Source organism: Lampetra planeri, chromosome 1 (assembly GCF_965212315.1).
Source record: "Lampetra planeri chromosome 1, kcLamPlan1.2.h2, whole genome shotgun sequence".
Classification (NCBI taxonomy): Eukaryota; Metazoa; Chordata; class Hyperoartia; order Petromyzontiformes; family Petromyzontidae; genus Lampetra; species Lampetra planeri.
This window is the reverse complement of record NC_136107.1, coordinates 22,245,333-22,262,396: the sequence shown is the minus strand read 5'-3', so window position 1 is coordinate 22,262,396 and position 17,064 is coordinate 22,245,333. Positions and strand designations below refer to the sequence as shown.

At 39.7% G+C, this 17,064-nt stretch overlaps 2 protein-coding genes across 7 annotated transcripts in view; one reads left to right on the top strand and one right to left on the bottom strand.

Annotated features, from left to right (window-relative positions):
* The window catches only part of LOC144720214 (trafficking kinesin-binding protein 1-like), an 88,899-nt gene extending 83,463 nt beyond the window's left edge, over positions 1-5,436 (bottom strand). Inside the window, exon 1 of the mRNA XM_078596790.1 lies at positions 5,333-5,436. The gene's annotated coding sequence lies outside the window, so the exon portion shown is untranslated. The remainder of the gene's footprint in view (positions 1-5,332) is intronic.
* Positions 1-17,064, top strand: part of ULK4 (unc-51 like kinase 4) — a 71,136-nt gene that overhangs the window by 354 nt on the left and 53,718 nt on the right. For all 6 annotated transcript variants that reach the window (XM_078596705.1, XM_078596683.1, XM_078596695.1 and 3 more), the window contains 13 exons: positions 946-1,092; positions 1,526-1,625; positions 5,900-6,039; positions 6,714-6,849; positions 8,694-8,795; positions 9,443-9,526; positions 9,804-9,879; positions 10,375-10,467; positions 10,566-10,681; positions 11,512-11,581; positions 14,593-14,722; positions 15,368-15,454; positions 16,420-16,480. In XM_078596705.1, the coding sequence (XP_078452831.1) occupies positions 955-1,092; positions 1,526-1,625; positions 5,900-6,039; positions 6,714-6,849; positions 8,694-8,795; positions 9,443-9,526; positions 9,804-9,879; positions 10,375-10,467; positions 10,566-10,681; positions 11,512-11,581; positions 14,593-14,722; positions 15,368-15,454; positions 16,420-16,480 (1,333 nt within the window). In that variant the 5' untranslated portion in view covers positions 946-954. The remainder of the gene's footprint in view (positions 1-945; positions 1,093-1,525; positions 1,626-5,899; positions 6,040-6,713; positions 6,850-8,693; positions 8,796-9,442; positions 9,527-9,803; positions 9,880-10,374; positions 10,468-10,565; positions 10,682-11,511; positions 11,582-14,592; positions 14,723-15,367; positions 15,455-16,419; positions 16,481-17,064) is intronic.

Here is a 17,064-nt window from a genome sequence, read left to right as displayed (position 1 = left end):
GTTTCCACGTAGATGGACTGTCCCACGTCATACAGTGGGACTGGCAACGTGATTAAATACTATATTGTGGAAGCCGCAAGACAATAAATAGTTAAATACTATATTGAGTCGAATGGTTCATAGTGCACTACTCTTAGGTTTTTTCGGTAAAGTCACGTAGGTAAAAAGAAATAAAAACTATTATTATTTCTATTATTTGTTTTCTATTAAAATAATAAAAATAATAATTATAACTATTATAATAGTTTTAATAATTCTATTATTTTTATTATTTAACTATCATTATAAGAATTATAAATAACTATTATTATTTCTATTTGATTATTTATTTTTACCTACGTGACTTTACTGAAAAAACCTAAGAGTATGAATCCTTGCAGTCACGAAAGCTTCAAATCTAGAATTCATAGTGCACTGTGCTAACCACTATGCCACTACTCACATACCTATATTGTGTACTATACTGGACTCTACGTCAACTACTCTTTTGTGTACAGTGCTGTACGTTGTTTACACGACAGTCCTCAATATCCAAATTGGCTCCATATTCAAGTAAGTAATACGGCTGGGCTCATCTCCAGCACCCATGAAAGTGATGAAAAGTAAATTCCCCATGGCGTGGGGTTTTATTTAATGAAACCGCCACTGTTAAATTGTCATCGGTACGTACTTTAGTGGCCCTGGAGAAATGATGGACTGATTCGTTTGTCCTGGAATAGGTAAATTTGTATGGCATAGGTTTTTCACTATAAAATACAAACATGTGATAAAGCTGATATGGTTCAGAATTCTTTTTTTACTACATCGACTAATTTAAACAAAGGAGTACTGAAATAACCCTGTATTTTGTTTGTAAAGTAAACTGAAGCAATTCAAGGTGCGAATTGTGCTGAAACAACCTGGTGTGTTAATTGTGCTGCCATTTGCTTGGCTCTTCTATTGCAGTAAAGTGGAATGGAAAACTTCGTCCTTTACGAGGAGATTGGCCGAGGCCGTCACACCGTGGTCTACAAGGGGCGCCGGAAAGGAACGATCAACTTTGTGGCTATCCTGTGCGTTGAAAAGTGCAAACGCCCACAAATTACGAACAGGGTATGTTCCAGGATCTTGGTGCCGATTTGTTGGCTGATCTAAAAAGCATATTTTTTTGTCCGGTAATTGCATAAAATACAAGAATTGTAAGAAAAATATGTTATGAATATAAATATTTTCCTAACATAAACAAATTCGTATTACAATTTTTTTTGCATGAGCATTTGGACAGCAGCTATGTGTGGCCCTTAGCCAGAGGTAAACGTCTATATGGTGGGGGCTATTTCTCTTTAGGGCAATCACTATTGACTTCCCACAAAATAGTACAAATATAAAAACCTCGTAAGGACGATAGGCTGAGTTGACCTCTGATCAGGATCTGATCACATGACCTTTCTGATTCTGGGTCGGTGCCACCCAGCCACATACAATAATACACAATAATGTGCCTCGTTTGATAATATTGACACTTGCCTATTTGACTTGATTACAGGTGAGGTTAACCCATGAAGTTATTCATGAGAATATTGTGCAGTTTCTTGAGTGGTACGAGACCAGCAATCACTTGTGGCTGGTGGTGGAGCTCTGCACAGGTACCATGTGAACCATACAAACTTTGAGCAGTGCCTGTGTTTCCTTACCCCAAGCTACATAGATGATTTAGTATTGCAGTATTTAATATTAATTAACCGGTAAATGTGACGCAATCTTGGCAATGTAGCACTGTCAACTATTTAGCTCTTCAGGAACAGAAGGAAGAAGCTCACAACACATGAACCAAAATGTTAGACATCATACAGAACTAACTATCTTACTTATAAAAGTCACTTTTTGTCTGTGTGGACACACATTGTGACGCATTAAACTGACAAACTGCTGGGTTTACGTTTCAACAAACTACACACATACTATGCAATAAGCCCCCGGACGAAACATTGCTATTTGTTTTTCCCATCCGTAAAATGTAAAGTACAGTGATACCTCGGTTCACGAACGCTTCTGTTCACGAACAACTCGGTTCACGAACAGAAAAGTTCATAAAAATATGCTCCGGTTCACGAACTCCGCTTCGGTTCACGAACAGGAGCCACGGCCATTTTAATGCTATTTCCAGGCTGTCACATGGTCGTGACTTCCTGTAGGAAGATCGTGGAGAGAAGAAGAGACACAGAAAGAAGTACTGTGAGTACTGTGAAGACACTTTCAGTGACTTTTTGCTTTTTGGTGTGCTTTTTAGCACATACAGTACTGTACTGTACTACTGTACTGTACAATACTGTACTTACTGTATTGTATAGTTCACCCGTTTGAGTGCTTACTGAAGTAATCTCAAGCAAGGTTAGTGTTCTCTCTTTATACATTACTATACTGTACAGTACTAATGTGTATTGTAATTTGTTTCATATTTTTGTGCTTCAAAAACCAAAAAAAAAGGTCAGAATGGATTAACCGGATTTACATTGAACCCTATGGGAAAATGTGCCTCGGTTCACGACCAATTCGGTTCACGACCAGAGTCAGTTCACGAATTAAGTTCGTGAACCGAGGTATCACTGTAGTTGAATTAACAATTTATTATTGTTATATTACTACACTGAGGGCGGCGCCAAATCACGCATCTGCGCATGCTCAGCAAACGCTGACCCGTCATTGTCCCTAGCAACACACATTATCGGTGGGAACGGGGGAGGAAATTCTCATTCGTGTTCAAAATGCAAAAATAACACAACATTGAGGTAAATTCTTCACAGTGTGATGTCCTCTTCTCCCCCCTCGCACCCCAAAGTGTGAACTTAATACTATAGGGTCGGTAGATACTACTATAGTCCTTAGATACTATTACTGTAGAGCGGGAGGGGGATGGTGGGGGGTGGGGTAGCAGGCCAGCACCAGCCAGCCAAGGTGCCACCTCGGCCGGCTGGGAAATTTAGGCGAGGCCAGGGCTCTGCACGGGACTAGGCCTCACCATGGCACTCTGTTAAGTTAGTAGTTATACTATGAGACCTCCTTTACCAGTGGCAAAATATAGTAATAGGTTTTTACCCTTTAAACTGGTACAAAAAACTGACACCTTTATACAAGGCATCGTGTTTGCAATAACCACAACACTAGCAGTCAAAATGCAAACAAAAAGAAACAACTCTGATGATGATAATGATATGCACTGTCCTTGAAGTTGATTGGCCCACACCTGACCTCATCTGGTCCAACACCAATGGAGACTATGCTCTAAGAAAAGCTGTCTCGGGTGTGGACCAATCAACTTCAAGGACAGTGCATATCATTACCATTATCAGAGTTGTTTTCTTTTTGTTTGCATTTTGACTACTTGTGTTGTGGTTATTGCAAACATGATGCCTTGTACAAAGGTGTCAGTTTTGTACCAGTTTAAAGGGTAAAAACCTACTACTATATTTTGCCACTGGTAAAGGAGGTCTCATAGTGTAAATGCTTACCCCGAGCTCTCAAGACTCTGATAGTGCGCTGTTTTTGAGTTGTACGCCTTTTGGTGTCATCTGGTCCAACACCAATGGAGACTAGGCTCTAAGGAAAGCTGTCTCGGGTGTGGACCAATAAACTTCAAGGACAGTGCATATCATTACCATTATCAGAGTTTCTTTTTGTTTGCATTTTGACTGTTTGTGTTGTGGTTATTGCAAACATGATGCCTTGTATAAAGGTGTCAGTTTTTATACCAGTTGAAAGGGTCAAAACTATTACTATTAGTAGTTATACTATTATAGACTCGATAGATACTATTATAGAGTCAGTATATACGACTATAGAGTAGGTCGATACTACTGTAGAGTAGGTAGATACTACTGTAGAGTTAGTATATACTGCTATAGAGTCAGTACATAGTACTTTAGAGTTAGCAAATACTACTATAGTCAGTATATACTACTGTACCGTTAGTAGATACAACTATAGAGACAGATACTACTATAGAGTTAGTAGATACTACTATATTTTAACACGTAGGCTTTCGCGACCAATATTATTCATAATCAACGTTTTTAGGTTTAGATCGCGTTATTTATAAATGTGTCGTAACCTTCCACCACCCGACACGGCCAATCAGTAAAAAAGTGTCACGTTGACAAAAAACGTTGAATACATTTAAAATGTCTTTTGTCAACGTGACACGTTTTTACTGATTGGCTGTGTCGGGTGGTGGAGGGTTACGACACATTTTTAAATAATGCGATCTAAACCCAAAAACGTTGATAATGAAAGATACTACTATAGTCAGGAGATACTACTGTAGAGTCACTAGATACCACTATAGAGTCACTAGATACCACTATAGAGTCACTAGATACTACTATAGATTCAGTAGCTCCTACTACAGTCAGTAGATACCGCTACAGTCAGTATATACTGCTGCAGAGTTAGTAGATACTATAGATGCCTTGTAGGATGTGGAGCTTCCAGCTTGTAGAACGAAGCCACCCCGGTCCCTCTCAGAGACCCACCTTATATCCTCCCGGGTCGGAGCTGGCTCCACCCAGGCCCCACCCGTCTTCTCGAGCGTTCTAGCTCCCTCGATCCCTCTCGAGAGCTCTCCCCGGACATGTGATCACCCCCTAGCCCCCCCACCTGGGACCCTCTCTGTGGACACTCCAGATCACATGTCTACGGGGTCAACTAGAGTGCCATGGCCCGGGGCAACCCTGTCCCTGACACTCTCCCGCTCCCCCTTGTGGGAGCCCGCACTACACACTATGCGCGGTGCCCACGCTATCCCAGCGCTCACCAAGCCCGGCTAAGGCTGGTATTACACCCGATGACGGTGCATCGCACGCCGTGCTGTGCTAGAGCCGGCATCACACAGCAACCCACCCGGTGCTGTCCGCGACGTAGGAACATCGCACGCCACGACCCTCCCGGGCCGGCACCATACAGTGACATCCCTGATGTCACTACATATACATATAATCACGTAATTAATTGCTGGATTAACACCTCTGCACGTGTCTCTCATGGGGATTGATACTACTGATAATTGTGTGAAATACATTGAAACAATTTTGGTCTAAATTATGAAACATATCCCTTTTTACCCAATGGTTTATGTTTGTTAAACATTACAGTATTATGTTTTATTAAACTTTTTTGCAGGCTGTATTTGAACAATTACATCTACTCTAAGAAAATATTTATAGTACAAAATATGCTGTTAAAACTGTTAAATTATGAATTTGTAGAGTGACTTTAAAATGAGGAATACATTTAAAATGTATTCTCCATATAATACAACAAAAATAAATCCAGCAAAGTGAATGTAAACTTGACTCACATGTGTTGTGAATCCAACCCCAAGACTTGTGGAAGGCTTGTTTCACGAGCACTCAATAACTCCCGATGGAGAGCTTGTGAACATCACCTGCATATAACATGGGTGGAGTACTACTCATCCACTTTGCCTTTAATACATAGAAGCCCTCTCCTCCCACTGCACGTGGTCACTGGCAACGTCATTTGTAACAATGAGAAACACCCGGCTCCAGCTACCACAGGTCACAGGTATTGTGTGGTTGTTGCCGAAGACATAGTGCATGTCAGCATGACACGGCAGCAGCGGTCGCCGCCATTCGGTTGGCATGACAGCAACACCACATACCCTCCTTGGTGAATGTAGCATGTCTAGAGTCACAGAAGGTACGTTCTACAAATAACCCCTATGTTAAGTGACATGAAGTCAACGTTCCAAGTTGCTTAACCTGTCCTGCCATTAAATTTCTGTCATCCTCTGCATAGATCTGTAATGCTAAGTAGTGCTTCACCACCTGTTGTGCTACTTAATGTGAACCTTGTGCGATCATAGGCTGTCTGAAGGCTAGTCTTTTTGTGTGCTGTTTGGAAGGGGGCTCTTTGGATGCCGTGATTGCCCAGGACAAGCACCTCCCAGAGGATGTCGTGCGGGAATTTGGAATTGACCTTGTGAGCGGCCTGCTTCACATCCATGAGCTTGGCATCATCTTCAGTGACCTCACCCCAGCAAAGGTTAAACGTTATTTTGTTGTACGTGACAGTACTTTATTATGTTAGATACTTAAGAGGTTTTATATTTGCTAGTTTGGATAAAACAGGTAAAGCAAGCTCCTACATTAGGCTTTATACAGTATACAAAGTCAAAGTATCTCCTTTGCACAATGCGCTCTGGACCTCGACAGCACTCATCTCCACTCTAAATGCACCCACATTAGCTCCAATAACAAAACGTTAATTAAATGTCCTGACTTGATGTATACCATATTGTACCATATTGCAATTTTATATATTAAATAGTAAAGCTTATTAACAGTGTGGCACTAAGCAATAAAATGATGGCTGGATTGGGAAGAAAGTGAATTACAGCTGTATAGGACAGCATGGTATTGTGTCAAAATGTGAATTCCTGAATATAGAAGTGTATAGGAAATTATGATAATGACCATAACAATACATTTATGCAAATAATGAATTTGTACATTTTTCTTTTGATGTTTATATATTTCATTAATTGCATTTTGAATTATGTATAGTTTTTTAGAATACATGTAAGTAATAGAAGCTGAACACGGAAAAAAGTATTACTAAACGTCTTGGCTACGAGCACACACCGTGGTGTCTGGGACAAAATAATGCAGTCTATCAAACTGTCAAATGGCACTTGCCAATGACACTGATATCCACAGATTATGCTCGATGGGCCGGGCAATCTGAAGCTCAGTAACTTGTCCCTGGCCCGAGCTGAGGGGGAGAATTTACAAGAGTTCTTCAGCCTGGTGGCCGGAGAGGACGGGGACTCGCCTGACCCTGAGGCTGCTCAAGGTGAGGTTCTCATGTTCATGAGCACAGTCCATTGGCTGGCTTGAACCTGATGTCACAATTTAATTAAAAAAAAACATTGGCAGGACACATTTTGTAAATAGGACAACCACTTTTGACTGCCTCCAATAATGATGCTAATTTTTATCAACTCTGCATGTATGATGGGCTGAGTTTTTGGGGAATATTATTGACGTGCATAATGTCACCTTTAATTTCTAACAGATGTACACAGTTCTTCCAGATAAGTGGGGTATTTGTGACGCCTATATTGGTTTTGAGCATAAAAAAATGTGTTAATGAGCTGTGATAATAAATATTATTTGCACTTATATATTCGGCACCTTTCAGGAAAAGTCTCAAGGTGTCATGATGCAATAGATATACTATGCAATCCCCTCCAGTTATAATTACATACAGAGAAAATGTCATTTGCACTCAATGTAGCTAATTAAATTATTGATTATGTTGTTTCACAATACACTGATTACATCTCAAGTAGGTAATCTAGATTCAGGAGTTAATTTAGCATATTTTACTTTTGTACTGTAACCAACTTTAAGCAAGAGATAGGAAATGGGGTATATAATGAATGTACATGTACAATACTTGTTATGAAAGGCATACATTTATGAAGATATTTAATCCATATAGTATGTTTACACATTGCCTGACGAGATCATTATAATGTTCACCAATCTGCTGTATTATTGGCAGTACATTGCAGTTTCCGAATAAAGGAGGGGTTTATTATTTCCAAGAAAACTGGATTTGAGATGATGTTTAACATTTTGGTTGTAATATCGGAGAATGTCTTTGGAGAATTGTAGATTGTGCAGTGATGATTGGGTTGCAGGTTTTCAAAGCTCAAAGTTAATCAAATTTAGCACCTAAAGTGCAGTCAGTGCAGAGGAGAAATACTTTGTAATTTGTGCTGTAAGTGCCATTACAGTTTATTGTAATATGGCATCCATTATGGAACACTGAAAAATGTATAACTTGAAAGTCAATAGCGTATGGATTCCAAATAAACTATTTATTCAGACTTCATATGCATTCATAATGGTCTGTTAAAGCTGGATTCAGTGAATTTTAAAAGCAATAGAGAGAGGAGAGGGTTTTGTCAGAATGACATTACAAATTTAAACAGCGCTCAAAGGTGTCACTGCACAGAGTGCATTGCTGTGATGTTTATGTAAGGCATTCAAGCACTCATTGCGATTGGCATTCAGTCACATTTTTACTGAGTTCAAGGGTCGTAGGTCATGCACAAGTTATGTACAATTCTATAGATGCCTGGTTTATTCTGGTCAGAATGAGCCCTTCACAATTTACAATAAAAAAAACTCTTAATACGTGTTATTTACTCAAAGTGGTAAATTAAGTTTGTTATGTACATATGCAATACAAATGTGCATAATGTATCCAAGAAAGCCTCACTGAATCTCAAAACGTTTTACAAGAGATTTCTGCAATGCTGGTGTATGTTGCTAATGCCATTAATGAGTGTTTTGCATTTAGGAGACAACTGGAGTACCTGGAGCTAATCTGTACATATGAAGATATCAAACTCAGAGCTCCACACAGATAAATTAAAATATCTGTTTCTGTACTACTAGCTCCTGGCCACCTATGGATTTGCCCCTACCCTACTTTGGAAATGTAATCCACCTACCGTTTCAGGGATGCCAAAGGAGAAGAATGCTACCCCATGTTATTTTAATCAAAAAGACTTTGTATTAACTTTCACAGGCAATATTAATCAAATGTAACTCCTAGGTGGTTCTTATGAATGAGTTAAATTCATTTATATATGAATGCTTGTATTTCTTGATGACATTCATCAGGCTCGCCAGTCTACATGGCCCCAGAGGTGCTCAAGGGAGAGGAATTCAGTGTTGCCAGTGACTTCTTTTCCCTGGGATGTATGCTGTATGAACTGTTTACAGGTAACCATATATATTTAATTTATGTCTGTTTACCTCTGTTATTATTATGATGGAGTTATAATTCAGATTTGGTATATGCAATACAGTAGTGAGACCCCAGAATCATATTCTTTCCGATAGGTCAATTGCATCTACAAACACAGGGAGAGGAGTTGTTACCTCTCAAGATACCATTATCCACCCAACACTGTACCGTACCACAACATGTGCTCTGGTCAACATTGACCATTTGGTTAAATGCGGCATCTTGAATTCATTAGATTTACCATACTGTAATACAATCACAAATTAAAGGCTAGGAATTGTGGATCATTTTGCAAAAAATATGAATGTAAATTACAATCGTATTTTTATCAGAATAACAGGCAATGTTTTATCACACATAATACTGTATATGTGAACCACCGAATTCTCTTTCAAGCTACCTGCATGTAGAGCTACAATTATAGGCAATTTGCTTAAGACATTTGCTAGCTTATAATATTCACAAAAGCCCTATGTCACTGGTAGATGTTTTTAAGCAAGAGCCAAACGGTTCGACAACATAACTGAAAACTCTGTATAACAAACATTAAAAAAAGTAATATGTATGGTTGGTTGAGCTTGGTTAACATATGTTCTTTTGCGATGCCTATTGTTTGCTCCAGGCACCCCTCCATTTTTTTCTGAAAACTTCCCAGAGCTTATGGAAAAGATTCTCAATGAGGTGCCAGCTACCCCAACGGTATCAGGTGTGTGTGTGTTTTTTTTTGTGGCCCATCTATTATGTATTATGAATATATTTGGGAATACATTGGCAACTCTGAGCCACAGCAAGTGCATATTTTTACCATAATTGTATTATCTTAGACAATAATGGACAGATTATGTATAAACTGTCATCGGTAAATGGAATGGTTGCTCAAGTTAATACGTTATACAAACACATTTCAATTATGATACAACAGGGCTTTGCTGGCTTTCAATAAACGAAGGCTTTTAATTATATAATTATGTTTACTGTATAAGGAGAAAATGCAAAGAAACCCTCTTCAGAATTTGTCAACCTGCTGGAACAACTGCTTCAGAAAGATCCATCTAAAAGGTAACTTTGGTGCCTGATTTCAAAACTGCCTATTTTACTTCATATCGAGTTTTTGAGTGAATCATATTAGTAAAGTTATCAAAACCAAAGTGCCCACCTGATCACACAGGGATGGCTCTGCACTTTTCTTCGTGGAAATTACATGTTCATATGGCAGCATAGGTTCCCAGAAAGTAATGATCATTTTATATGACCGGAACGAGTCCTACTCTGACTGGGATTTGAACTCTCGACCTTGCAATTGTGAGTTAAATACTCTACCATCAAATTAATTTCATGAGTTATGATTTGAGTCGAAAATATTTATAGGCTACATGGTACACATTTACTAGTATTACAGCAGCATGTTAGCATCATGGTCAGTTTACTCATCACTATTAATATGCTGTTCACTGTCTCCATGTAGTCATACATGTCGTTTGAAAATATATAACATCAATTGGCACCCATTGGTGTTTAACACAGTGTTGCCACTTCATCTCTGCATGGGTGCAGGCCGGAGAGGCAGGCTCTGTTAGAGCACCCATTCTGGAAGGGCGCCTTTTCAGAATCACTCCCCAGTGATATCGGCAAGCCTGCAGACAAGAGGTAACGCTGTTCATCTGTTGAACACAGGTCCTTGTGCTAGCACTTATAAAGTGTGTGGGTGTGCTCATATATATGTGTATGCATGTGGTCCTGTGCAGTGCTGTAAATGAGGATGTGGTTGACGCCGCATCTGCATCGCCTCCCAAGGGCAGCTCCGTGGCTTCCACAGCCACCAGCCTAGACCGCAGCACCCTCAGCCGGTCCTTCAAGCTCGGTAAGGATTGAGGCTGCACTGAGCTGGCACTAGGGATGAATTTTGGATGAAAAACATAGCATATTTAGGATTTTTACAGACTTTATCAGGTCTTCTTTTTTGGATTTTAGCATCCTTTTACATGATGCAATACTTCAACGTGTCTTTTAACATAAGTGACCTGATACCAACACTTTTGGTCGGAAAGATTTAAAGTGATAGCATTTTCTGCGAGGCCATACATCCTGGTCCATCCAAAATAAAACAAAAAATCTGATCATCCGAAAATGTAATATCTAGGCCTAATTTCAGATGTTTCAGATGAATCTGACAATTGGGGACACACACCTAAATGGCACTGCTAATCAGATCCTGGGTTTACATTTTCAAATCTGGATTTCAATGATCTGTGATTAAACTGCGTTTTAAGTGTATTGAGTTAATGATCTATGCCTGGTCACCAGTGACTGTGCATATCCTTTTTTACTGAAATGTATCTTCGTTATCTAAAAGATCAAGTTTAAGGATATATTAAATTAATTATACAATGCAACATATTTTACAAAGTATAAAGGACTGTATAGCCGAGCCGCATTGAAGAGATTTCAGAAGTCGCTCATCCAACTTACTCCATACGAGAAGTTGTCTTTATCTTGGTTAACACTTGGGGCATAAACTTATAATCTCAGTTGTATTGACGTAGATACATGCATTACTATGAGACGTTGAACCACCCAGCCAGCTTTAATTTCAGTGTTCTCTTCTCATGTGAGAGGAATATTTTTCAATTATATTATCTGATTGAATTCACTTTCCTTGTTAACTGTTACTGCTTCTGTTTTATTTCACAGAGAAACCGGATGAATTGAGGCCTAAAAGTGTCATGGACACGGAGAACAATGAGTCAATGTTTTCTCTCAGGTTTGACATTACTTTTTTCTCATATTGCATCTCATACCTTTTGTTACCTGTACACTATTAACATCTTAACCGTGGTTCGTTTATATTAATTTGATCATTTAGTGGGAGTATTCAAATGTAGTTTTATCCTTTGCCTGTCATGGTTGTACCAGGAATAAGGTATTGTTGTGTTAAAACACGCAGTGAGTTGGTGCCCTTCTCCAATGCCATCCTTGAGTCAGAGGTGAAAATTGCACATTTATATGACACTAGCGGGAAGAACCCAGCGTTGCCCGCGGAAATAATATATTTAAAAACTTCTCTTAGAAATATAACATATGCATACACAAATACGAAGCTATTGTGAAAGCCCGGTGTGCCGTTTGTCCATTTATCCGTCAACAAAATTATAAGAGTCTTGCAGAAGTCCAAAAAGTTACATAAAGTGGGGGGTAAATAGTTGATCTAAAATGTTTCTGAAAATTGTCGACCCCCCCCCCCCCTCAAAAAATATTTACCCCCGCGTAAGCATATATACCTACACACCCTAGAATGAGTAGTATCTAGTGACTCTATAGTAATATCTGACTCTACAATAGTATCTGGCTCTGTATCTACTGAATCTATCATAGTATCTATTGACGCTATAGTAGTATCTACTCACTCTGTAGTTGTATCTACTGACTGTATAGTAATATCTACTGAGCCCAGTAGTAGCTACTAACTGTATAATAGTATCTACTAACCCTAAAGTAGTATCTACCAACTCTATAGTAGTAACTACTAACTCTATAGTATTTACACCATTGGAACCTCATTTGCCAGTAAAAAATATGATAATTGTTTGTTTACCCTTCTATCTGCCAACAAAACTGACACCTTTTTTACAAGGAATCATGTTTGCATAGACCACAATACCTGTAGCCATAATGCAAACAAAAAACATAACTCTGATAATATATGCACTGTCCTTGAAGTTGATTGGTCCACACCCGAGACAGCTTTCCTTAGAGCCTAGTCTCACATGGGTTGGACCAGATGACGCCAAAAGGCGCCTTTTGGCGTCATCTGGTTCACCTGAAGGCTCTTAGACACATACGTCCTCTCATCTTTACTGAAATTGCCAACACATTGGCATGTTGCATAGTTGGGTCTCGCCTTGACTATTGCAACTCCGTCCTAGTCCGGACCTCCGCTGGCAACCTAAAGAAACTTCAAAGACTACAAAACAACCTAGCACGCGTCGTCATTGCCCACACTCATCCCCGTCTCGACTCACTAGCTTGTTTCCGTGCTCTCAACTGGCTACCCATCGCCAGTAGGGTCACATACAAGACCGCCTGCCTCTGCCACAATGCCTTCATATCCGCCTGCCCGCCGTACCTTTCTTCATTATTGACAACTTGCAGCTCTGCACACGGCAGATGCCTGCGCAGCGCGACTCACGACCTCCTCTTGATACCAAGATCCAGGATGGTCATGTCTATGCGCCGCTTCTCGATGGCAGCCCCAACAGTCTGGAACAATATCCCTCTGCACATTCACAGCATCACCTCAATCGCCTCCTTCAAGAGAAACTTAAAAACTCACCTCTACAATCATGCTTTCGAGCGACTCTGAGCTTGGCTCCGCACCTCTGAGTTGCGGCCACTACGTCTGCAAATTTGCGCGCATTACAAATTGAACTATTATTATACAAAGTGCCGTGGTCCCGTGCAGACCCCCCCGACCTCGCCTAGCTTGCCCAGTCGGCCGAGGTGGCGCCTTGGCCGGCTGGGGCTGGGCCGCTACCCCCCCCCCCACCATCCCCCCGCCCGCACTACAGTAGTATCTACGGACGATAGTAGTATCTACCGACCCTATAGTAAGTGCACACATTGGAGTTGGGGGGGGGGGGAAATAAGACATCACACTTTGAGGACATCACACTTTGAAGAATTGACCTCAGTGTTGTGTGTATTTTTTTTTACATTTTTAACGCGAATGAGAATTCCCCCCTCCACCCACCAATCGGTTGTGTGCGTTGCTATGGGAACCACGGATCAGCATTTCGCGCATGCGCAGATGCGTGCTCTGGCGCCGCCCTGTGCTTATAAAAGCAATACATTGTTCATTTAACTACTTTAAAGTTGATATATGTGAAATACGAATAGCACTGGCTCACCCTGGGGCTTATCACGTGGTATCTGGGTGATTTTTTTAAACGTTAACCCCACAGTTTGTCAGTTAAAACCGTCGCAAGTTGCGTCCACAGACAGATATAGGCAGACAGACAAAAAATTACTTGTATAGGTAAGATAAGCCAGACTATCCATAGGACCACATAATCTATTAATGAAGTGGTCATCCTCATCATAGTCTGGCCCCCACTATAAAAGTTGAATATCTTACTGCTGGCTCATGGGTACTACAAAGAAGATCAACTTACAACTTACAATAATAGTCGACACAGAGACGTTGTCTTTCTGTGTGCCTATGTGTGTCTCTCTTTCTGTCTGTCTGTGTGTCTCCCTGTCTATGTTTTGTCTCTCTCTCAAATTTAGTAATCTTTGGAAGAACGTAATCAACCGGGTGGGGAGTTGACTGTTGTATTGGTCGACTCCCTGTGTTGTATTGCATTATATTTCCAAGTTTACTATGTTTGTTTTCTCATTCATTTGTACCTGATGATGGTTGCTTGTGTTGCAATCGAAACGTCGTAGTCTATTATTATTTAATTTCATTTCTTTCTACGTGACTTTACCGAAAGAACTAAAGAGTAATTCCTGCAGTCACGAAAGCTTCGAATCTACTTTGTATTGACGTTTATGGAGTATCCTTCAGCTTTATTTTCTGAATTACATTTTAGTTTAAGATGTCATTCATCATTAACCTGTGGTCTTTAACGAAAATTATGGAACTCCATTGGCATTGGTGCACAAACAATGATAAAAAGTTCGTCATATACACTTCCTTGTAATATAAAACATAATATGGTAAAATGATGGACAATGCCCCTTTTGATTTGTGCTGTGGCCCTTGATTTCCCTTAGTTCACGATCCCGGGCAGGTGTGGGTCCAAGTGCTGCCATTCCGCCAGGTACCCCAAGCCGGGCCAGGTCAGCCGGACAGAGACAGCCTCCCAGAACGACAGGCACTGCAGATGCATCGACAGCCTCGCAGGTCCGTGCTCTCACGCGTTTCTTCATGCACGTTACATTGCACTTTTAAACAAGCACGCTGTGCCACATTCAAATGTGGCTGGGCAGGTTTCAGTTCACTCGGTGTTGTTTTGCTCACGGATGATTCAAGTCAGGGCTGAAGGGAAGGTACCACGTGCCCTCATTGTAGGCAGATGGGTTGCCGTCTGTGGAATTTCGAGAATGACCTTATAATTTGCAGGAAATGCAATAGAAAATGAGTATTGCAAATGTCATGCCACGCTATGCACATACAAGTCCATATTTCTGGTATATTTATGCATTTTGGAATATGTTCAGGAGTTAAATGCCAATGTCTACGTCTGCTAGCCACGAGAGGGCTACTCTTCTATTCATGCAATGTACTTCTGTTATTTTTGTCTCTTTGTGATGAATACCTTGAGCAGCAGAAGGCACACATTTCCTCCTTTAGTGAACATGATTTAACTGTATACAATATTATTGGCTATTTTAATATAATGGATTGTACAGAATTTCACAAATGCATACCAGGCTCTGTGCATGTTTTTCAGTCATGCTAATATTTAACATGCCATGAACATGTGGTCTTTGTATGTTAATAGCTAGTTGTAGTGAAGCCCTTTGCAATGGTTGTTTCTTGTTTCAGCAAGCCAGCGAGCAGGTCTTTTCTACATGGGAGCTGATTTTTCATGAATCAGACCTGCTCATCACTCCAATAATTGATAACCCCAAGGTAATTGTTTAATAGGAATAGGAATCAACAGTGTCTGAATATGCTGTTATTGAAGTTTTTATCTCACGATTAAAGGTTTGCAAGTTAAAATCCTCATAAGGGGTAAACTAAACCCAACATCTATTGGGGGTCATTTAATAAGTACCACTGTGCAGGAATTCATTCCTATATAGTTAATTATCTCCTTCCTTGGGAATGTAACATTTCCACGACTGTCCTCAAACGTCATCATCATATACAGACTATATACAAACGCTTAATTTAAAAGGAAAATTAATAAAATATTGCTTTATAATTGAAAATAAACATTGAATTTTGTCTACATCTGTATGTTAGTTGGCTTCTACATGTTAAATATAAGTTGTTCTTTAATCGGTTCAAAGCTCATTGACATACACTCATTTACATATAAATGTAAAGTTCATTTCCACTAATAACTGCTGTATTTGAAACTGAAATGCAATATATCACACAAATAGGTTTTTGTTAAAGGCTATTTGTTTTGTTGTTAGAGTATCACTTAAATGCATGCTCATCAGCAGCATCAGCATGACTTGTTTCTGTGCTTATTTTTAACTCTGAACTAAATGAAGACCTTTATTTTTTTCCACCGAAAGCATTGTATCAATAATTTTCATGCATTATTGTGTGTACTTCTATCGGGTATTTTTGTTGGGAATTAGTTGTTCGTTAATAATTGTGTTCATTATATTGCAGTGTAATCTCGTAGTCATCTCAGCCCATGTTTTTTGTCATGGGTGAGTTTAAAACCTGATGCCCCAAGTCACCCTTGTGTAATATTTGAGGCCTGCCATGAATTCAATACAGCTTTTGCTTTTGTATAGCAACTCGTGTGGTTGTTGACTTTCTTTGTTGTATTAACATATCCCTTAAAATATTTTGTTAACTTGAACGTATCTTATAAAAAAAATTAACGTTTTTTATGTGTTGTTTTTTTCACATAGATCCTGAAGCCAGTACCAGTAAAGTTTGACCCAAAGACCCTTGGTGTCCCTGCTATTACAGGTGAGGAGCTAATCCTTTGCGAAAGGAAAACATTAAAGACATGACTGTAGGAAGAGCCTTCGATATACTACAATAGTGTAATGGGCATTATATGTCCTTGCTTAGAATTACTGAGAGACTGTAAAAGGAATATGTGGATCAGGGAACAAACACACATTATAGAGATCAGTAATTAAAAAATATTAACAGGCTTGGCCAGTATACATCACAAGATGGCATGATAGTTGATGAACGAGACTGGTAACAGAATGGCAGCCAAAGGAAATAATGCATCCGAGAGGGTGGCTGCTGTGAAGATGGAGCGATAAGATCGGTTCATGTGCAGGAGTGAGACGAATGGTAACAGCATTGCACCGTGAGAGTTCGCGATGGCATTGCAAGGCCCTCATTATTTTAGTGGATAGATAATGGCTAATGATGATAATGATGATTAAAACGTGGTTACATCGAAAGTGGAAACAATGTGCAAAAGCATGTATACTATTTAACTTTTTTTTATACATTATTTTTCTAATTTGCTATCAGCGTTATGTCATGTGAGCAAAAAATATACATTCAGAACTCACCCTGAGCAGTGTACCACA